The 24,175-nt window shown below is 38.7% G+C and overlaps 1 protein-coding gene across 1 annotated transcript; it reads left to right on the top strand.

Annotated features, from left to right (window-relative positions):
* The first annotated feature begins 212 nt into the window (after window positions 1-212).
* On the top strand, window positions 213-22,453 carry NEXMIF (neurite extension and migration factor). The gene is made up of 4 exons (XM_041741935.1): window positions 213-260; window positions 16,516-16,641; window positions 17,322-21,693; window positions 22,294-22,453. The coding sequence occupies exons 2-4, from the start codon at window positions 16,563-16,565 to the stop codon at window positions 22,385-22,387; spliced, it is 4,545 nt and encodes a 1,514-aa protein (XP_041597869.1). The 5' UTR covers window positions 213-260; window positions 16,516-16,562; the 3' UTR covers window positions 22,388-22,453.
* Window positions 22,454-24,175: the final 1,722 nt, after the last annotated feature.

The raw sequence follows: 24,175 nt of genomic DNA, 5'->3' as shown, positions 1-24,175 counted from the left end.
AAAGAGAATGAAAGATATCATATGAGAAGTGTTGACAGTGAGAGCTGTTTATTGCCATTCACCTGCGAGAGCTGTCTATGCCACCTGTTCATGCATATCAGACACATGAACACTCTCCTTTTATTTGCAGTACATGGAGCAATGATGGCATGCTCATATTTTGAGAGAAATTCCCCTTCTGCTTGGATGAATTTCCTTCTCTGTTCAACAGGGCCAGGATTTTATCTAAGGGAGTACAAAGGCCACCAGGCCTTTTCCAGGTAAAGTACTCTATACATCTTGCCCCCTTGCCCTTGATCACTTTTATGGTTAAATAAATAAATGTGATTTTAAGTATAAATAAATTGTACAGAAAATACCAAAGTAATCACTTAGCTGCAGTTTAGTGTTTAGAAATCACTGGCTCTAGAGTACCACCTAATTATCCTTAGTAATTTAGTAGATAATACAATGCTTAGTCTGCTGTGGCCCCTCTATCAAAATGGGATCAAATCACAATATTGCCTTATCACTCCAAAGCATCTGGGTGACAACTGGTGACTGTAGAAATTTTAGATAGTGTCAGCAGCTAGAGCTGCTACTCTAAGGTGACACGATTGAGCCCTAGTATATTCAGGTTGGAGGCCGAGGTAAAAAATAGCAACAGACTTTATTATTTTAACACACCTGAAAAATTTTCCAAGTTTCCATCCCCATTGATTAGAAAACTCCAGTTCCTTACTCTCAGTTCTTCATATTCCAGGAATGCAAGAATGCTTCTCTGGCAGAGCAAACTCAGTACTGAGCAAAGCATTACCAAAATGACAGGCTCTAAACTGATTCTATGATGTGTTTATAAATGGCAATTTTTATTAGATAGTCTCAGTAGGGGTTCTGAATTATTAATTACTTGATTACATTTTGGACCCTGTCTTTATAATGGGGCTTTCACCTTTTCAAGTCCAGGCATCCTGACAAAAACAAAAACAACAACAACAAAACACCAATTCGGACAAACCGTAGGGCAGGGTGGAGATAGGAATACTCTATCTGAATGGGGCACAATTATTTCAAAACTGTTGTAAATATGTTGAAACATTTTGTGAGCAGAAGAGATGGATGATAGTGCAAAACTGATTGAGACAAGAAAATTGGAAAAATAAGTGGAGCAAAAATGGAAAAGCAGGAAGAGGGAAATATAAAAACATGGGTTAAGACAACAATCTCCTTTTTCTCCCCAAAAAATCTTGTCATAGCTATCAAGATGATGCTACTTGCCCACAGTCCACAGGAAGACATAATAGTTAACTCATTTGATCTAAGTATGTAATAATGTTTTTATCTAGGTATATGCTGAGAACAAATTAAACTCTCTGGCACTGTGAAAAGATCAAAATGTGAATGTGCAGATTTTCTTTTTCTTCATCCCACAACCTAATGATGGCAGATGATAGGAAGCATTTTGCTTTACCTCTCTCTTCTGTGACTCATAAACTCACTATTCTTGCTTTCCTGCTTGTCTCTTGGCCTTTAAATGAGGTTGCAGCATCCTTAGGACCCTCTAGTGGTCCTTAGAGTTCAGAGGAAAGGTTGAGTAACGAGGTAGCCAGATAAGGGAAGAGTCAGTGATTCTATCATACCCATCTTATTTCTTAACTAGTTCAAGAAAAGTACCTAATGTACTTTTACCTAACGTAAAAGCAATGGAGCATATTTTCAGGTGAGTTATTGTCTTATTTCTTCACTAAAAATATTTTAGGTTGGCACAACAATGTACTTATGTACCGTGACAACAGACTGGATGATCCTCAGAATATTTATTAAAAATTAACTCCTCTAGTCACCCAAGGTCTAATTTATTTCAAGGTATCTAGTTAACATTAAACACTATTAAACACTCTTATATCCATTATTTCTTTCATTTGAGGCCCCAACAGCCCTGTAAGTAGAAATGACAGGGATATTCATCTTTATTTTATAGCCTCACACATTAATAAAGATGATAAAGCCATGACTACAACCCAGAATCTCCTGATTCCTAGCCTAGCATTACTCTAGTCTACAGTTCTGACTCCCAGGATTCATTCTGAGTCGACTAGTATTAACGTATTACTTTGATCGTGTTACCTCACATACACACTTAAAAATGTATTAAAGAAAGGATGCTATTCATGACTTCAGGACCCACTCAACCCAGTCTCAACAACTTCATATTATTACTTCCTTGGTCTTCAGTTTTCTTATCCATAAGTAGAGATGACACTTATTTTCTTGACTCACAGTGTGGTAATCTTCAAGTAAGTATCAGGATGAATGTGATAGTTTTACTAAATTGTAAAGCCCTCTGTAGTCCTGTCACTCTATTCATTTAATCTCTTAACTTCAATTAGAACTAGCAGTGAAAAAATAATATGCATGACTTTCTTGGTTGTGCAAAAATTTGTTCCTGGGTAAGACACTATTGTGTTGTTTATTTTTGTTTTGTTTTGTAAGTTTGACCTGACAGAAGTACTTCAAACACTCTCTTGATTGTCTTCAGATTGGCAGTCTACTGCAACCTCCTTTCTCCTTTCCTTCTTACTTTTCTTTCCAGGGAAGTTTTCTATGTAAAGAATTCAACTTAAATGTTTAGGAAAGCATGTTATTCAATTGGAGCTGCCCTATCAGTGTTGGGGTAAGTCAGTCCACTTTTATGGTCCCATCAAAGACTGAAGACTGTGAGCTTCCCATGACTCTAGGATCAAGCCCCAGGCCAAAGGCAGGCGCTAAACTGCAAGCCACCCAGGGATCCCTCAGTGCTAGGTTTAAATCCTGATTCCCCTCCAGCTGGCTAGGTGGGACTGAAGATCCCACCTAGTTAAAAAGTTAAGATCTGCTTAACTTTTTCTGAGTCTCAATTTCCTTACCTATTACAAAGATAATAATACATATCTCATTAAGACTGTTGTCTAAATTAAAGTAATAAATATATTTAAAGTACTTAGTAGGATATCACTCAATAAATGTTAGTCTCCCTCCCTCTCCATACTGTGGACATAAAAAGCAACCAGCTGAAATTGTGGGTGGATCAGTGTAGAATCCCCCACTCCTAGCGGAAGTCTTTCTGAATATGTATCTTAGGAATGGGAAAGGTTACCAGCATCATATCTGAATGCTAGTGACAGAATTATTATAGGTATACATACACAGCAAAGACATCATCTTTAACAGCTGTGTTTAGTTAAGTAACATATTTAAAACGTATAGACTTTAATCTATGGTTTCTCCTGGGATTTCATCACCATTTTACTTACTTTTTTCTGGCTAAAAAGTATAACTGTACCTTGGTTCCCCCTGTATTTCCCCCACACACACACACATCCCAGCCATCCCCCCAAGTACTAGCTGCCTTCTCAAAATCTGAATAAGAATCTGGATAAGCATTTGAAGGACATAAGGACAGTGGATACCTGAGGAGCTAAGGAACTCGGGACTTAAAGTTCATGACTTTTTTTCCCTAGAAGGTCCTATTTCCTTCATATCTGCAGGGAACAGATGATGCTAGAGATACTACATCAAAGCTTGATTCTTCCTTGTTGCACTGCTGAGTAAGGCAATAAGCAAGACAGAACCTGTCATTAAAGAGGGGAACTGAGTGGGAAAAAATAGAGAGGGAGACAAACCATGAGAGACTTCTAACTCTGGGAAACAAAGGGTTGTGGAAGGGGAGGTGGGTGGGGCGATGGGGTAACTGGGTGATAAGCACTAAGGAGGGCACTTGATGCGATGAGCACTGGGTGTTATAGTATATGTTGGCCAATTGAATTTAAATTTAAAAATGTAAAAAACAAAATAAATAAAAAAATAAACATTAAAAAAAGAAACTGTCATTGAATAAAAGAAGTTAAATGGAGCAGGTAGTGGAAATAGTTTTCTCTTTCCCCCAGGAGAGTCTGGAGAGGAAAAATAGCAGAGGCTTTGTCAACTTTCTAGGGGCAGAAACCACTGGTTCCTCTCCCTTCTGTCTTCTCTCTCCACCTAAAAACCCTGATGAATTATGGATTCTACCCCTGGCTCTTTTAACATTTGACAAAATAAGCTTATCAAGACATGAGGTAAAGGCAATATATGGTCACCACGATAGTCCTGGTGGGGAGGGGCTATCAGGTGGGAAATAAAAAGTAGGATTTATATTAGGGTCATGTAAAACCATCCAGTGTGCAGTGATGGGGCAGTTTGGCTCCATGGCAAAGGACAAAGTTTTTCAATTTAGCAGTCCCCTCCACTCAGCAATACTTTGAAGTCATCAAATAGATTGTAGAAACTTTACTACTCTTGTTGTTTTTGGTACCACAACATGTCTTAGAGATCAATAGGAAAGATAAAAGAAGAACCAGACTGCCCCATTCAGGTAGTTCTCCTCTATGAAGCTGTTGAGTTACTTTTAGCACTGGTTTCTGTGCACCCTGTCTTGAACCATTCCAAAATCCTGGGGATTCCACCTCCCAGTTTAAACAATCCAGAATTGTTTAAATAGCATTCTCAGGTGGGAAAGGAGAAGAATATTAGAACTATAACTTTTGATGACCCAGTATGAGCCAGGTGCTGTACTACTTTATATATATAAACTAATTAACTCTCACAGTAACACTATGAGGTAACTATTACTTTTGACATGAGGAAATTGGAGCTCAGAGAGTTTAAATGATGTCCCCAGCATCACAGAGCTAAATGACAGAGTTGGGACTAGAAGCCAGCCTGCTTATTTCATTTAATACTAATTAATTTATTTTCACCACCTGTACTCCTAACCCATCTCTGAAGGAAGATAGCACTATTAAAGTATCAGTTATTATTGTCATTATCACTGTTATTATATCATATACCACTGCCATCTGGAACTGAAGTAGTTGTAGAGAGAAAAAAGAAGAAAAAGAAATGAAACAGATTTGCTTGGTAATTAAACCCAGGATTCCAAACCAACCAATTCTAATGCCAGTCACTACCGCCATCATGCTGAAGCCATTCCCTAGACCACAAAGTGTCTCTTGTCCTGTCAACACATAGGTGAGAACTGAAGATTGTGGACAGCCATGATTTACTGCATGGCTGGCATCCATTTTGTCTTGGAAAAATAGAGCAGCTGTATGCCACTAAATAAGATGTATGAAATCAACATTAAGATATATTTGTTATAAATGCACTAAAACATAGACAATTAATAGACTATGCAGATGCAAGAGATCATGGGATATTATATAACAGGACTGGGACTGCATTGCTAAGCTAAGAGCAGGGTTTTTTTTCTTTTTTTCTCTCTGCCTTTATTTCTTCGTTGTTTCTGAGGAAGCTGTTAGTGTCTTCAAAGCATTGGCATTTGATTTTCATTTTAATTTTCAAGATATGTTTGCACTTAATTGGAAATATAGCAGGTTCACTGTATGTTGTTTTCCTTTTGCGAGACCTTGTTTGTAATTGAGTCTAGGCTAAAAGGGAAATAGAAGAGTACAGCAGGCAATAAAATCCAGCCAAGTGGAGTGTCATGTCATTGGGTTTTCAATCTCTGGACAGACCCTGGAGAAATGTGGCAGAGCCTTCCTGAAGAAATCACTTTTTTTTTTTTTTTTAGTTTGGGAGAGGAAGTAGTGCCATGATGTTAAAGGCAAGAACCCTCATCTACCTTAGGCCAATTTACATAACTCTTAGTGGCTTTGAAAAACTGTCATGACTGTGACTGAGAAAAAAAAATATATGGGTTCTTTAAGCTTTTTTTTTTTTAACTATAGCATTCCTCCAGTGGCCAAAGCCTCTTGTTCCTGAGAGACTCTCTCTGTCCTTTATAAAAATGTGCCTCAACATGGCTTGAGTCCATGGGCAGGCCATGATCCTTGTTGCTATGGCACTTGGTGTCATAGTGTGGGAATTTCTTCTGTTCTCTTTCTCACACACATGGCTGGGTAGCTTGAGTAGAACCTAATTTTATTGGCTTTGCTGTACGTTCTTTTACATATTTCTAAAAGCTCTTTGAATTTGTTTCAGATTCGTACAATTGATTTTCTTGTAGTCACATTGAATCATAAAGTATTAAAATTAGAGTCGTCTAGTCTAACTTCTCCATCCAGTGCTTAAATTTGTTCTTTATTGTTACCTGTTGCCCAGCCTTTGCTTGAATATTGCTAGTGGTAGGAAGATTGCTTTTTTTTCCCAATGCCCCTCCTTGACCCATTTTATCTTTGGACTTCTCTGTTGATTCATATGTTGAGCTATAGACTTCCTATCTCAAGTAACTTCCCATTGTGGTCTAAATAAACAAGTTTAGTTTCATTATTTTGGTAATAGCTCTTCAAGTATTTGAAGGCAGAAAACATATTTCTTAAACTTTCTTCCCTGAGTTTAACATCAGTTTTGAGTCCCCTTGTTCTGGACATTTTTCTCTAAATGAGTTTCAATTTGTCTATATCCCTCATCAAAGTTGATTAGAACATACATTTGTTCTCTTTCTGCTGCCTTAAAGACATCAAGTGTCCTCTGTTCAATTTTTTCTTTGTATGTCTGTAGGTTAATATTTTTTAATGTTAGGTCATTAGCACTGACAGATGATTTTAACTGAAACACATACCCTCAACCTCTCCCTCTGACTAACTCTCCTCCCTCCCCAGGAGACAAACATTCTAATTTGGCATGACATTATCTGGCCTAACAGTGCCTGGTATATGAAGTGCCTAAAAGGTCATCTTCCATTGTCTCATCTTTCTGAAGTAGTTGAATTAAGTTCAAACTCAGGATGTTTTTGAAATCTTAAATCTCTCTGGGGATGTTTTTCATAACATCTTCAAACTGGATAACACTGCAATAAATGAAGTATGCTGCACTGAATTAAAAGGTTATTTCCCTTGTGTGTCAAGCTAAGAGAGAATGTGAAGCCTCCCATTAGGCCCTGGATGTCTCTGGCTGTCAGTATAGCAATCCTGTCTCCATTAGGTTCTTAAACCTCCATTGCTTTAGTGAAAACTTTAGCCAGAAAACTACCCATAAAACTGAATCCTGAGTGATACCAAGGAAAATAAAAGGAGCTACAGGAAGAAATCAGAAATAAACAGAAGAAATAAGGGACTTTATAAACCAATAACCTGAGTCCAGGTAATCAGAGCCAAAGACCAATGGAAAATCATTATTTGAAGTTAAAAATAAGATTGAAACCTCATATAAGACCAGAGCCAAGCAAAAAATGGACAATGATCAATAACAGGCAGAGTGATACCAGTAAGAATATTGAAAGTTAGCAAAAGGATGTATATTCTAAGGGTTAAGATACCCTCAGTTAAAAACAAGGTCACATACTAAGATTACAAGTACTTTCAGTTGTTGTTGTTGTTGTTGTTGTTGTTGTTGTTGTTGTTGTTATTGTTTAAGGATTTTCTATAAAGCCAGAAACTTCTGCTAAGAGTTCTATAAAGTGCTAGGCCGGGCATCTTGGGTGTCTATCATAATGAAAACAGATAAAATGTGGTGGGTGCTTGCCACAGAAAATTATGCACCAGATAAAAGCAACAGATTAAATATATGTAAGACACATGAATGGGTTTTTAAAACATAATTTATAGTAAAAATTAAAAGAATGAGATGTGTAGCATGATACTGTTTACATAAATTCTAAAAATATACACATAAAATATATCCTTTAAAAGAACACATACAAAAAAGGATACACATTCACCACATTAGAATAATTATGTATGAAAGAATGTAGGAATAAATGGGAATAAGTGAATAATAGCAAGAAAGAAGCTTTGCTTGGATTACTGATTAATTGAGGAATATGATAACATCAATCCTGTGTGCCTGAGACTAATAAGATAAATAAAATGCTAGGCCATCCTGTACAAATAAAAACAATGACTAGAAACAATGACTGGACAAGTAAGAATAACAGTACTAAGTAGTGGAATTTTCTTTGATAATGAAAATGTTCTGCGTCTATGCCTGCCCAATATGATAACCACTAGCCACATGTGATTAGCACTTGAAATATGACTAATGTTGCAGAAGAACTGAAATTTAATTTACTTATATTTATATTTAAATGGCTACATGTTGTTAGTGGCTACTGTATTGGAAGTGCAGTTTAGAGGTTGCAAGTGAGCCCAAATATTGGTACAGAAAAGGTAGATGCTGTAGTTGCAGACAACACTCCTTCTAAGAAACACTCAACCCTACCAGTAGATGAGAAGATAGCAAAGGAACCTAAGAAACCCAGGATCACTAGGAAAGAACAGCACTCATCCTTGCCTTGTGCAGACTTGTTTTGCCCATCAGTAAGTGTCCCAGAAGCCTGGGAAGATTTTCTCTACTGTGAACTTGGCTGCTGGAAGTAGGAAGAGTCCTACTGCTGCTGTTCAGCAAATGGGGACTTTGAAATTTCACGTGCCATGAGTGTTTCCTAAATATACTTTAATGAGCACAGAGTCCCTGAATGCCATCTGTATAGCTTTGGGCATCGCCAGGTTGGCATGAGCTGGGTGTTAGAGAATATACCCTAGGGAGCTATTTCAGAGACTCTGGTACTATGAAGGCTTTTTTGCTGAATTGGCTATGAATGACAGTAATAAATTGCCAGGGGTCAAAACAGAGAGATAATAGTAATAGATGTTCCCTAGGTTATTGGAGAACTCTAACTAGAATGACATCTTACTTATTCTTAGGCCCAGCCTCTCTTCTTTTCTGATGTCCCCCCACCTTATACCCTTATCCTTTCCCTTGTTTTTGGATAGTCATCCTGGTCCTGTGTAGAAAATTAAAGGAGTATAAGAAAAATTCTTCTGATGGGAGGGGCTACATGGCCTTGAAAATATATGGCATTAAGTTCCTGAGTGATTTTTGTGGGGTTATTGGAATTTTCCTTTCTTGTATTGAATAAAACTTCTATAGCAGTCAAAACTATGTATTTTTATAAACAAACTCATCTTAAAGATCTCTTTAAGTAGCTACACAAAGAGATACTCTAGTGGAGTCCACTTACTTTTGGAGAATGTCTGGGCCCTCTGACCTTTGGTAATGACAAATATTCTGGTCCTAAAAAGGTCCAGGCATCTACTAGCTTATCATTTTGAAAGTAACTGCTAAACTCAACTATAAACATGTCTGCAAAAGGAGTGTGATGAAGGTAGGGTGAGATCTGAAACAGTAGTTTTACCACTTGTTATAGGTTGCTTAGCAACTATGTATATAGAAGAAGGCACTATGATTTTTTGAGTGTACATGAACATTATGTGAGTGTGTGAATGGGAGAAAGATGGTGTTTGGACTGTTACACCTCAGGGTAGCAACACAGAGTTCTAGAATCCAAAGTCTAAAAGAGCAGCGCCTCCTTCCCAGCTGGATTTGGAATTTGGCCTTTCCCCCACTCCCTTTCACTCCCTGCTTGGGATAAGCAAAAACATTTCTCTTATATGTGACAGCATTCTCCAATAAAGACAAATAAAAAGTTAGTACTCTAATTAGTGGTTGTTTTTATTTATAAATTATATATTTCTCCTGATATGTAACATGGTTCCATGGGGATATTTCCAAGGATGTGTATGTGTTGCCAACTCACTGTGTGACATTGGGCAAGTAGTTTCCCCTTTTTGGGACTTGGTTACCCCATTTATAAAATGGGGAGTTTAGGATTAAGCTATCTTCTAAGATCTTCTATCCCTGTGATTCAGTGCTTATATTTCCGAAAAGAATATAATAGCATTCCGAAAAGAATATAATAGCATTTCCGAATAGAATATAAATTGCATTTTAAAAATGCAATTAACAAGATAGATTAGTAGTAAGAAAAGAGATTAGAAACTGTATGGAGAAAGCCAAAGGGTAATTCAGCCTACAGTTCTTGCACTCAAGCATTAAATGTAACTCAATGCTGCCTGTCAGTGAAGGCACTCGGTAATTAGGACACAGTCCTTGTATAAACCTATTCTCAGAAAGTGCCAGGCTACAGTGGCATGCTCCTTCTAAGAACTCACCATCTTGTACACACCAGTGGGTGTCCTAAGTTGGTGTCTCTATGCTTACTATGCCAATATACTGCCCATTTAGGTCTGGTGACAAGAAGAAAGAGACTCTTTTTTGAAATACCCATTCTTTACCTGACAAACAGTAATTAGACTTATTTACCACTTGTTCTTTGGACGTGAGAGAGAAAATAAGCAGGAGAAGGCTTAAAAATAAAATTGATTTGCAAAGGCAAAGGTACTCAGATGTGCCCATAAAGTGGAGCTACCTATGGCCTAAAAATTTAGAAATTAAGACTAGTAGGGAATTTGGCTATTCCTGACGTGAATGCATGAGTACCTCTGTTTGTTTCCTTCTAGCCCTACTTCAAGTTTTATTGAACACTAGGTTTTATGGCATTGGCTTAGATCTTTTATATAGACAGTGCATTTTTGTGCATATCTTTGAGTTTTGGAATCTTTATAATGAGGGATGAAATAGATTTATACTGTGCTTTTGAGAGATATAAAATTCTTTTTTAAAATATTTTATTTATTTATTCATCAGAGAGAGAGAGAGAGAGAGAGAGAGAGAGAGGCAGAGACACACGCAGAGGGAGAAGCAGGCTCCATGCGGAAGCCCGGCACAGGACTCGATCTGGGGTCTCCAGGGTCAGGCCCTGGGCTGAAAGCTGCACTAAACCGCTGAGCCACCCGGGATGCCTGAGATATAAGATTCTTTAGTTTAACTGTGATCATCTCTTTTCATGCCTCTCTCACCCTTAATATTTTTAAACTTACATGGGTCCTCATTTAAGTATGTTTTCTGTACATAAAAGCATCACACCTCCATATTTCTAACCTAGTGCCTTGAAATCATGACAGGTTTAGAAAATGGAATTAGCTAAGCAGCATTATGGATAAAAATGTACTCTCTGAACTATTGCTGATTATGTCATCTATTATACTGACTAAAGTTGAACTGGGAAGAGTCAGACTAGACAGAGCTTGGCGAGGCTAGCCTGGAAATCTTCTCTGGACCTGTTCACTACTGCAATTCCATCTCCTTGTTCCATTTCAATCCCCAACTAAATTTATAGATTCCCCATCTATAATAACTTGCTGGTCAGTTACCTCCTTTCCAGTATGACAGCTAGACCTTGCCAGCTTCATTATCCATGTTGGACCTGATTATTGGGCTTATTATTTACCTTGTTTTATTCTCATGAAGATCTGTATTTCCGAGGCTACTCTGACCTGAATCTAACAATCTCTAATGCTCCTTTCACAACCATCTGTTAATTCCTTGACTTCTCCCTTCTCTATATATGCTGACTCCTGCCCGCCCCCCGCCACATATGAATTATTTTCCAAACACACCTCTATAGTTCTACTCAAATCTAACATCTTTCCATTCCTATTTCTTCCTCCCTAATTCTAATCTTCTTGACTTCTTATACCTGAACATTGTCTCCTAACCTATTTCCCTACCTCTCTGATTCTTCCATTTTCATTGGTCCTAATGTCCTATTCAGTGTCTTCTTGATTTAAGATTTAGGTGGCTTCCACAGTGTCTCTTTTCCATCATATCTTCTTTGTATACCTCATATTTTAACCAAATGCTTACTGTTCACCGAATTCTCCCCCATCTTTTCCTATGGTTCAACATAATTGTCTAATCAACTTTTACACAGTACATACCATGTGCTAAGTACAATGTGTGAGCTACTCCCTGTGGAGGTGAAGGGAACTTAGTCTATTAAGGGAATCAGATATAAAGAAGTAATGTTTATATAAGGTGATAAAGACAAAGGGGATCAATGGTCTTTGGGAATACAGAGAAAATACTAATTTTATTTGTATAAGAATCAAGGAAGGTGTCAAGAAAAAATTGAGTAGGGAATAGAAGAGGGAAGTGAAAAGGAGGCTAGAAGGGGAAGGAATGGAAGGAGTAAGGGAAGGGAAGAGGGTGGAGGGAGGCATTCCATGCAGAGGGAATATGAAGTGCAAGATACCTGGAAGCAAAAAGTGATCTAGCATATTAAGAGGGGCAGAGATAGCTAGAATATTTGGAAGTATAGGGAGAGAGAAGCAGAATGAAAGAAGAACATAATTTGAGAAATTGAGGATTGATTGAGAGGGATGTTATATACAAGCCAAAACAGAAATACTTAAAGCAAGTTGTCAGACCTATTAATTTTACAGCAGTCATTTAGAGGATAGACTGGAGTGGGGAGAGAATCATGGCAGCTCATTAATTCCTTCTATCTGGAATGCCTTTCCTCTATACTTCCTCATCCTCACCTCCCAAAAGACCATTCATGAAGGTCCATCTCAAATGCTGCTGCTACTGGTAAAGCTTTCCCTGATCTCCTTCCTCTCTAAAAGTGGTATAGTTCTCTCCATTTAAAACTCCCATGGAGGGCAGCCCCAGTGGCTCAGCAGTTTAGCACCTGCCTTTGGCCCAGGGCGTGATCCTGGAGTCCCGGGATCAAGTCCCACATCAGACGGGAGCCTGCTTCTCCCTCTGCCTGTGTCTCTGCCTCTGTGTCTCTCATGAATGAATTAAAAAATCTTAAAAAAAATACTCCCATGGAAAATTTTGCTTCTCTTTCAGCAATTTATACATTATACAGTTATTAAAGTTTGTTTATGGCTTGTTCCCTCCCAACAGACTCTGAGAGCCTTGAGAACATGGATCTAGTTTCATTCATTCACCTGTCTTTCCCACTGTTGTGCCTAGTACACTACCATTACCACAGGTGGTGCCTTGTCAATTTGTTGAATTTATTTAAACTGGTATCCTGAAGATTAGCATTACTCAAACCTCAGAGCTTATGTTGTCTCAGGTCCAAAGGCAGAAACATGATTTACTTCCCTCTGTTGCTTTTTTGTTTTGGTGGTTGTTGTAGTAGTTGTTGTTGTTGAAAAAGGTCAAGGACAGCACAAAAGCTAGGGAAAGTTACTTAGACTCTGAGACCTGAGGCTTAAACGCCTTTGGGGAAGAACATAGCAGCCTATTGCGATAGGATATGAACCCCTCTTCAGGCCCAGCTGGGGAGAAGGGCAGGTAAGCAGGGTTGCTTTACCAGTTTAACTGAGCATTTCCTTGCTTCAAAATACCTGTCTCCATGCTAATGTTATTTCAGTGCCATTAAATTGCATGATTTACCATGATCAGCAAAGCAATTTGTTGTACATAATTACAAAAGTGGTAATCAATTTTATCTCAAAATAGATTTTTAAAATCCTGCAAAATTTATTGTCCCAAAATGCTGATCAGTGAGGAGAAGCTAAAGCAAGCCAAGAACTGTTTGTATTACAACTATACATTACTGTCCCTCTCCCAAATCATACTTATAAGCAACCAAGACATAAATAAATAAAAATGTGGGGAAATATATGCCTGTAGGTTGTCTCATAGCTGAGCTTTGAAAAGACAAAGGACATGACCCCAGGATTATCTATTCAGGGGTTAGCCTTCTAATTCTGCAGAACAAAGGTCCAAATAATTGATAATCACTAAGTTAATATCTATATACTTAGTTTTCTCTTTTGAAAAAAATGTAAACCTAACAGAGCCAATTTTACAAGATAATTATCAGTCCAAAATGAAATAACATCTGTCACCATATCTAGCTTACTACCTGGGGGTTATTCATTCTCTTACTCTCCCCTTTCCAACTCATTAAGGTCCCATACCCTTCTCTATCTCTTCTTTATTTCTTGCCAAGGTGTGTTCTTTCTATTTTCAACCCTTTATGATTCTCTTTAATTATTGAAATCTACAAATAATTTGGCCTTTATCGGGATCCCTGGGTGGCGCAGCGGTTTAACGCTTGCCTTTGGCCCAGGGCGCGATCCTGGAGACCCGGGATCGAATCCCACATCAGGGTCCCGGTGCATGGAGCCTGCCTCTCCCTCTGCCTATGTCTCTGCCCCTCTCTCTCTCTCTCTCTCTGTGTGACCATCATAAATAATAAATAAAAAAATAATAATTTGGCCTTTATCAAGTCCCTGCCAAGATGGAGTTAGTGAAGGGGAGGTGTTAAAGGAAAGTAAAATGATAGTTAAAGTTCATTTGAGTTTGTTTTTATTTTGTTTTGCTTTGTTTTGTTTTAGAGAGAGATAGCATGCATGAGCAGGGTTTGGAGTGTGCACAGAGGGAGAGGGAGAAAGAGAGAGAATCTTAAGCAGGTTCCACACTCAGCATGGAACTGGACGCAGGGCTTCATCTCATGACCCTGAGATCATGACCTAAACTGAGATCGAGAGTTGGACACTTAACCAACTAAACCATCCAGGCACCCTTCCGCTGAGTTTCTTAAAGGGAAAGTTGGCACAGAGGAATCCATGATAGCTGTGTGATTCCATCTGACCCATAAGATTCTCTCTGAAGCAGAGGGCCAACCATCTGATCAGTTTATTCAGTTCCACTACAAACGAGCCCTTCTTGCCAAGACATGGGGACTTTGACATGCTAGCCACTCCTCTCCACTTTCTAGAAATCTCCAGCCCTTCTTTTTGTGTAAATACAACAATTAAGCATATCTTTCTCCCCTGGCACCTGTGGTTTATTGACTGCTCTCAAATCAGGTCTTGTATGGAGTGAGAAGAAAGTTTGGCAATTCAGATATATAAATGTTAGGGGAAACTCAGGACTATCTGATATTTTTAAAATTGGATGATTGCCTAATATAGACTTCTTATTTTACAGATAAGGAAATAGGCAAAATGTCACAGAGATTGAATCATATAAAATTCTGCTGCTTCTTGTTCCATGAATGTTGTACCTATCTTTTATAGTATATTCATGTAGTAAGATAATTAGAAACGACAAATACCCACCATTTGCTTCAACGTGGATGGAACTGGAGGGTATTATGCTGAGTGAAATAAGTCAATTGGAGAGGGACAAACAGTGTATGTTCTCATTCATTTGGGGAATATGAATAATGGTGAAAGGGAATATAAAGGAAGGGAGAAGAAATGTTGGGAAATATCAGGAAGGGAGACAGAACATAAAGACTCCTAACTCGGGGAAACGAACTAGGGGTGGTGGAAGGGGAGGAGGGCGGGTGTTGGAGGGGAAGGGGTGACGGGCACTGAGGTGGACACTTGACGGGATGAGCACTGGGTGTTTTTCTGTATGTTGGTAAATTGAACACCAATAAAAATTAATTTAAAAAAAATAAAATAAAAAATAAAATAATATGAATATTACTCCAAAAAAAAAAAAAGATAAGTGATTATACACTTGAGATTTTTGTAATAGCTGCTTGGCCATCAGCAGTCTGTGCTACTTTAAAAGATTTATTTATTTGAGGTGAGGAGGGGCAGAGGAAGAGGGAGAGAGAGATTCCTCAAATTCCCTGCTGAGCACAGAGCCCACCTCAGGGCTTGATCCCAGGACCCTGAGATCATGACCTGAGCCAAAATCAAGAGTTGAATGCTTAACCAACTGAGCCACTCAAGCACCCAAAGTCTGTGTTTTTAATAAAGAGACGATACTTGGCTGAGAACAAGGTCTAGAAAAAGGGGGGTTGTAATAAATGAGGATTTATAGATGTGATGGCATGTGGTAGACAACTCCATCTCATGTGGCCTTGTTTTCTATTGATTTGCATATACCTACCAACCAGGTAGGTGGGCAGGAGATAATGGGATATAGATATGTATTCTATGTCCTGAAAATACCAGATGACGTAGGGACCTTTTCAGAAATTTCAAATTCTCTTTGTAGTAACACTTTAAAATCTTGCTGGGCTGGGAGGAATATTTGTCAATAACAGGTCTGAAAGTTGAGAAACCAAGAAAGGAATTCTCTACCTCTTTCCATCCCTAACAGTCAAATTTTAAGACACAGAGAGAAAACATCTGAGTGTGATGTACGTGTGTGTATGTATGAAGTACCTTATTTTTGAAGAGCTTTAGATCATCTGAAGAAGAAATGAGGCAAACAGAAATAAAGCCAATTACCACGTACATACATTCCTTATCTCAGGTCACTCTCAACTTCACTCTGCATCCTTTGGCCATGATTAGGTTAAATATATTTGTATCTGGGAGAAGGCGTAAGTTTTCTTGCTTCTTCAGATTTCCATTATGAATAATAAGGTGGCCTAGAGGGGATAAAAGATCTAGGACGTATGAATGAAGTATATATTTAAAATTGAAATGAGATAAAAACAGGGAGGGAGGCAAACCATAAGAGACTGTATAGTTGAGAGAACTGAGGGTTGATGGAGGGAGGTGGTTGGGGGATGGGCTAAATGGGTGATGGGTATTAAAGAGGACACTTGGGATGAGCACTGGGTGTTATATGTAAGTGATGAAACACTAAATTTTACTCCTGAAACTAATACTACACTATATGCTAACTAACTTGAATTTAAATGAAATTTTTAAAATTGATTTATATAGCAGGTATAAACTATGAAACAAAACAAAATAGTAAAAGAAGTCAGTCTGTAAACAGGTAAATTCCAGTGAGCCTTTTTAGACCTCTCTAACTGAAATGACCTTAAAACAGAGGCAAAAATACATTTAATGACTAACATTATATATTTAAAATGTGCAGGTTGGACAGCATTTGGACTTGGAATGAAACAATAAGAGGTTACATTCATGGATAACCAACAAGATAAGGCTGTCGTTGCCTCAGCCAATGGAGAAAACACTCTGATTAATGGGGTCAAAGAAAATGGTAAGAGAATTTCATTACGGTATATACTATCTCTCCTAGTAGTCTTTGTTATTACTATAGATTTTTAGTGTCCATCAAGTTGGAGCAGGTTAAGTCTAGGGTGCCTCTGAAATTGATATTAATCCTAAATTTATTCCACCAAATTTCTAACTGGGCTAGAAGGGTCTCTAAGAGTTATCTAATCCAAACACTTTGCTCTTGCAAATCATCTCTGTCAGATGAATACTTAAGTTCCTCAAAATTCCTAGTGAATTATAAATATACTCTGATATGTGGCTTGGAATGTTTAGATTAAGAGGAACTTCCAGAACAGAGATCTGAATGATAGGACTAAGCTTTATAGCTTAAAACCATAAATATCCCATCTGAGCATTTTCCCACCCAGAGAGCCTTGACTTTTCAATTGATCAAGCAGTCCAGTTATTACCTTATTTCTGAAGAGAGCTCTGTCTGTGTCTAAAGAAAAAGCTGAATCTAAAGAAATACTGTTTTTCACTTGTGTGACTATTCAATATAAAATCAGTGTTGTTCTTTAGCTTTGTAGTTTCTAGTTTTAAAACAAAAGAATCTGAGCCTTAGCTTATATAAGATCAAGTACCAGAAACTGATCAAGGGAAAGAGAGTGAGTGTGGTCTAAGACCATTAACTTTATTTCTGTCATTTCTTTCCCTTTTCTCCAGATTCAGAGGACCAGGATGTGGCAGTAAAGTCACTGGCAGCTCTAGAAGCTGCTGCACCAATCCAGCCTATACCGATAGTTCAAAAAGAGACCCTGATGTATCCCAGGGGTCTCCTGCCTCTGTCTTCTAAGAAACCTTGTATGCAGAGCCCTCCATCTCCTTTGGGGCTAATTGAAGCACCTGAGCATGCTGCTAATAGTGCTTCTGTGAATGCCATCTCCCTTACATCTGGTGTTGCAAAAAGCCTGCATACATGGTCACTGCCCAATGAGTGTGAGAAAGCTCCATTCGCCATAATGGAGCCTGCAGGCATGTCAGCTCTGAATGGGGACTGCCTCATGCAGCCAAGCCGGACTTGTTTGGGCTGCTTCATGGAATCCAAGGATGCAGTAGATCCTGAGCCAGGGATCAGTCTGAAAGTTGGTGATCTAAATAAGGATTACGAAACCTGTGCAGTTTCTGATATAGGAATTCAGTGTATTAATGCTGGAGAAAACATGAAATATGGAGAGCAGCTGCTCTCAGACCAGCTCCTAGGCTTCCCTTTGCACAAATCAAGGGCAGGAGAAAAACGAGAAGCTGAGAAATCTGACATCGACTTGGAGGATCCAGCTCAGAAAAGCTATTATGAGGCATTACTGTTAGACAAGTGTAATACAGAAGAGGCTTTGCTGGCAAATTCCAATCAGGATTGGGGTTACTTTGAGACTTTCATTAGTGAGAGTAAGATTGAACTGCTTGACCTCTGTTCCAAAAATGAGCTGTCTGTCAACTTATTCTCTGAAGAAGATGTGGATAACTACATGTTCGATGATGATGAGTCAACACTGGGCAGTGATGTCTGTTCCTTGAAAATTCGGTATGAGTCCTTCCAGGACAATGTTCGAGACAAGACCACCCTTCTAATGCAGGAGGATGCCCAATTCAACTTTTTTCCCAGTGTCTTTACTACTTGCCCCAAGCGGGAGTCTAAGAGTGGGGTCCTGAAACAGAACAGTGACCTTTCCCAATTCAAAGTCCCTGATGTGAATATCATCTGGGGGGAGGAGGATAAAAACTTGGACAAGAAGAAAGGCAAAGAAGAGGGACAGGAATATAAGGGTATAGAGAAAAAGGATGAAAAGGATAATGGAGAAAAATCTGCCTTAAATAAACCATGCAGTGGGATTGAATTAGGGCAATTTAAGAATCCAAAGCAGGGCCATCTTGACAATTCCTTGGAGGCATCAGGGAATTTCGGTGATGACAATTCCTTCATTGAGGTTTCTTATGATGCCATGGGGGAGATCAAGGACTGTAGCCGCTATATGGCTAGGGGCACAAATTCTGGCAGCTCCTCCTCCCAGCAGAACTATGGGCTGCGAGCCAAGAGAAAAGTCAGGTACAGTGAAGATTATCTATATGACGTTGATTCACTAGAGGGTGAAAAAGTAAATGAGAGGAAAGAATGGCTTCCAGGTGGTTCCAAAGAAGAAGATGATGATGAATGGTGTCCCAAAAAGAGAAGAAAAGTAACCCGTAAGGAGCCTCCTGTTATTATCAAATACATCATCATCAATCGCTTTAAAGGTGAGAAGAACATGCTGGTGAAGTTGGGAAGGGTAGATTCCAGTGAGACAACAGTGAATTTGAGTGAGAATCAGCTCAACAAATATGCCAAGCTTGCCCCCTTGAAGGGGTTCTGGCAGAAGAAGAAAAAACAGAGAAACAGCAACACTGACTCCAACAAGATACCCTTATGCCAAAAACAAAACTTTGAACCAGGTAGCTTTGAGGTGTCATTTCTGCCACCTGCTCGAAAACGAAAATCTAAACTTGGCAATAGGCACAGGATTCAAAGAATCCCATCTGTGGAAACTTCAGCAAGTAGTAAGCAGATATCACTCTGCAGTGATCAGAAGCAAGGTAGTGCTCGTAAAGAAGACGGAGGCCTGAAAGGTACTCTGAAGTCAACTCCTTTGGCTGTACCCAGCTGTGCAAATGGATTGCATTTAAATGATGTCACAGGCCCTGACTCAGTAAAAGTCAAAGCCCAAGATGCAGGATTTAAGGGGCCAGAAAGGAAAGTGCTCAACAAAATCAAATTTAAAAGTGAAGCCAGGTTAAAATCCAAGAAAATCAAAGCTGGGCAAGAAAATAAACCAATTGTTCAAATGAGCCCCCTTTTGGAAGATCAGTCCTCTATGGCTAATTTAAAGAATGAGCCTATTCCTGGGACCTCAAACAGCTCTCATCTATCTGAATTTCATGAGGCAAAGGTTTCTAAGAATTCTACTTTCTTACCAACCACCTGTTCTTCTGAAATGCCTCTATCATCTGCTAATGTTGCCAACAACATACCTGTAATCCCTGGAGGGTATCTACAGACATTGTTAGATGCTTCTGATTTGTCAAATAATACTGGTATATCATACTTCACTCACCATTCTCCAGAGCAAAATGAAGGCAGCCTCACTCAAACGGAAAAATCTTTTGTGCCTCTCCAGCCTGTCCAGGACTGTGTGCTTTCCACATCCTCTGAGTCTGAGCTGCAGCAGTCATCCCAAAACTTCAAAATAGAATCAAGCAACTATGGAAATGTGTGGCCCAACAAGCCTACTTCTGGCCCCCCGGAATTCATGGCTGAAGTTTCAAGGGAGATAGCTCCAACCCAATCTAATGAATTTGGAGTCTCCCAAGTAGTCTCCATGGGAAATAACCTCACAGCTACAACATACAATCGAATCTGCCTCAATAGTAGTGGCAGTAATTGCAACAAGGTCTTATACGCCTCTGTGCAAGACACCCAACTCCCATCTAATGACTCTTATCAATTATGTCACTTTAATAATGGAGAGATATGCTTTCCTTTCCAGCAGGGCCCAGCCAATATGGATGATGATCGGCTCTTTAGCTTTGATTCAATGGCCCCACTCTCTGTCAACTCAAGCAATTATTGCTCCTTAAGCTTGAAATCCTGTGAAAAGGATGGTGATGATGATATTACTGATGACTTCCTAGCCCATTGCAGCCCCAAGCTGGTGATCCAGCAGAGTATTGATGAGATAACACCATTAAAGGAGTCTACTGACCTCTTGGATATCTCCAACTTCACTCCTGACAAATTCCGCCACTCATCTCTCTCAGAGATGTCCCCACCTGACACCCCTAGTCTTTCCCCTCAAATTACCAGATGTGAGAGTATCAAGATGCTAGGAACACTGAAGGAGTTCCAAGAGGGCATCCCAGGACCGTTGGGCAATATGGAGAAAACCAAATGGGACTGCAGTACCCTTTCACAGCAGGTTCAAGTGAATGATGGATTTGCTTTAAATAACCATCAGTTTCAGTTCCATATGTTCAATGATGAGGATTCTGTCAGCCTGCTCCAAAAGACTCCTTGCCTATCAGCATTTAATGATCCATCTGGTCAAATGAGTACTAACAACAAAATGTCAAAATCAAGAAAGAAGAGTTCACCCAGCAAGAGTGCGGCTATGAACCAAAGCTCTTCTCAGAAAAACACCAGGAAAAAATCTCTCAAAGCCAACAACAAAGGGATTGAAAAGCCACCTGGCAAAACCTCCCGCCAGGCCCCTAAGTCGACGAAGAAAGGGAAATACATGGCTGCAATTAATGGAGAGAAAATGCAAATTGGCATTGGCCGTGGGGGAGGCCAAATCAACAGCATATCCTCCACAGAGAAGACATTGGACGAATGTATCCAACATGGTAGCCCTGTGGCCTCCATGAAGATACCAAGTCAAAAAGGACTTTCTGGAGATTGGACTTTGGGGAAGGAGAGCAGCTCAGCCTGGAGCGACCTGAACATGGGCACCAACACCAATAACCTCCTTGATGATGACCAACGGGAATTTCAGGAGCCTTCCTATATCTTATCCAACATCGCCTCTGGTATGGCAGATGTACAGAGATTCATGATGGCCTCCATAGAGCCCCTTTGGGAACCCATGGAGCACCATGGGGATCCCAACATATTCTACTCCCCAGAGTCCAATAGTCTAAAATTAAAAACCCTCAAAATATTGGCTGGGACACCACAGGAATCTAAGAAAAAAGTCAACAGTGGGTCCCCAGGAGCCACTAAGAATCACAGGTCCATCAAGGGTGTGAGTAAAAGCAATGGGAAAGCAGCGATAGGTGATCCTGGTCATGCAAACATGCATGGTTATGAGGACTCTCGCTCTGCCTTCTTTGATAAAAAGTATAATAACCTGAGCACTTTAGGCAATAATGGACCAACACACAAAAAGTTATATCGTCACAAATCCAGCTCCAAGGTCCTGAGAGATGAGAAGTGTAAGGGAAAGTGCGTGGAGCGAGAACAGGTCCACAAGGATGAGGCTGGGACAGCTTCTTTTGAAAAACTAAGGTAATACTGCACCAAAATGGCCGAGATGATGTACCCTTAGCTTTCCTACTGCCTACTAAGCCCACAGTCCCTCATTTTTTCCTTCTTGAAAGCAAAATTTGCATGAAAGAAACTGTCCCATTCCCTTCTTTTTTTCAAATTAAAAAGAAAAAAGTGCATGAAAAATCCCTACACCTTTAAGCCACCCAAAAGATTGGGCAATTTTGTTATGGCTTAGCTAGGGATAAACTCTAACAAGGCTACGTTTTCTGCTATTCAGCATTAGTTTTTACTGATTGAGAAAATAGAACTAAAATATGCTCTTGAATGATTTTGGGAAGGGAAGGGCTTTGCAGTAAAAAAAAAAAAGTTTTGAACAACAGAATCAAAAAGTTATATAGACAAAAGGGCAAGACCATTTAAGCAAAAAGAGCATAATTTGGAAAACAAAATCTCATCGTGTGGCAAGTTGGAGTGTTTTCTAGTGCCCCCTGTATTTGTATTTCTTTCTGCATCATACAGCATTTAGTATGATATAAACAAATTTAGATTGTATGATCCCTTTGTGGGACATACACTAAAGCTAACTAAGGTGGCATAAATTGTTTGGTTTTTCTGCAGGGATTCCGACTACAATCTCCTAAAAGCAGAAACAGCATTTTGGGTTTTACCTGTGTTTGAAGAAGAAACTCATATTTTCCAGAAAGACATTTGATGTTTGTGTTTTATTTCTTTCAAATATGCCTTGTGGTATGTATGTTGACATGTAAGTGCTTAAAAAAAAAAAGAATTTTGAAGTGTGGGAATAAGTCTTTGGAGGCAAACTTTAATCTGATGTTCTATGTAAAAGACTTCAAAAGTCATACAGTTGCACAAGTAGTTTATGCACTATTTACCCAAGGAAGAAAAGGAAAACATTGTGCCAAACTACAAACAAGTGACTGTATTGTATATATTTTTACTGCTATATCAACATTTGGTTGTGAGTATTTGGGGAGCTTGTCCCTATTGATTTACTAGAAACATTCCAGTGATTCTTGCTATTAACCACCCCCACTTATGTGGATAGCACCTATAGATCACAGTGGAAAAATATGTTGTGTTACACAATTTACCAAAACTTAAAGGATACTGTTTGAAATGTGCCAAATTTCCTTACCTCATCTCACAGGTTCACCCCACAGTTTAAAGTTCATTAATGAATTTTTAAATATATATATGCATACATACATTATTTTGAAATTTTAAACCCTACTGTCCTATGTGGAAACATGAACAATTAAATAAGGCACAATAAAGTTTTGTTTGTTCCATTGTCTAACAGTTCAATTGTTGAAAAAGTCTGGAAGTCATGACAGCTAAGTCCATCAGGGACCTAATATATGCATTTATAAAACCTTTTACAAGGAAACAAAACAGCTGCTTTAAAGTTTGTTTTCTAAAAGCAAAATCTGTAGCTGAAAATTATTTAAAGCGCAAAGTTATATTGCTGATACTTTATATCTCAGTTTTATATATTTTATAATAGTCTGGGATAAATTATAAAATAGCTATAAAATCAACACTAATGATAAATGAAGTACATAGATTGTTTTATTTAAGTAGTTTCATAAATGTTTTGTCAAAAGTGCACTCATATCATGGCTTTAGTGTTCTTTAAGTGTTTAATCTTGCAATGCCAATGTCATTTAAAAAATGTTAAGGCATCTCAGTTCAACTTCTATGAATTAAGTACATATATTAGATAAGCTGAACAATTTGTGGTAACAACTAATCAGGGCCATATATACTTAGTCTGAGGATGACTAGTATTTGATGCCAAACAGTAAACTTAAATTTCAATTTTTTATATACATTTTTGAAATCACATTTTTATTCAGCCCTTCTCCCTTTTGTCTTTAAATTTCACAGCTTCAACACTACTAGTGTTGCTTTTTCTTCCCCTTTATTCACCACTTGACTTCTAACGTTTGACCTATTTTCCTTGCACAGTTGAAGGCCTGTGTGTCTAATGACTGATGCATTATGGCACAGATGAGATAATGGATGTAAAAGCGCTTTGTAGATCGTAAAGTGCTATACAGATATAGGGGATTAATATTATTAATGTTGTTGGTTGTTGTCGTTGTTACTCTTACTATTCTTACTAATACTGTTACTAACCTATTAACTTGTGAATATATAGGCTGTGGGTGGGAGGGTGGAGAATAAGTGGGTGGGGGAAAGGGAGACTTAAAAAAAGGAAGATGTTTCAAAAGGAAAAACTTGAGGAAAATATAAACCTACCTAGTCATTGCCACCTAAATATATTCACAAACAGAGAAGCAACATTTGAAAGTAGTCAGAGAGAAATGGAAGGAAGCCTGTCACATATATAAGTACATATACTTCCCAGTTCATGATTCCTTTCACCAGCCTGCTCTACTACTTATAACTAGGTAGTAAAATGAACAAGCCTGTGTTCTTGATGGTGTGATTGTGTGTGTCTATGGAAACGAGTGGG

The sequence above is a fragment of the Vulpes lagopus genome, chromosome X (genome assembly GCF_018345385.1).
Source record: "Vulpes lagopus strain Blue_001 chromosome X, ASM1834538v1, whole genome shotgun sequence".
Taxonomy (NCBI): Eukaryota; Metazoa; Chordata; class Mammalia; order Carnivora; family Canidae; genus Vulpes; species Vulpes lagopus.
This window is presented reverse-complemented; position numbering and strand designations above follow the sequence as displayed.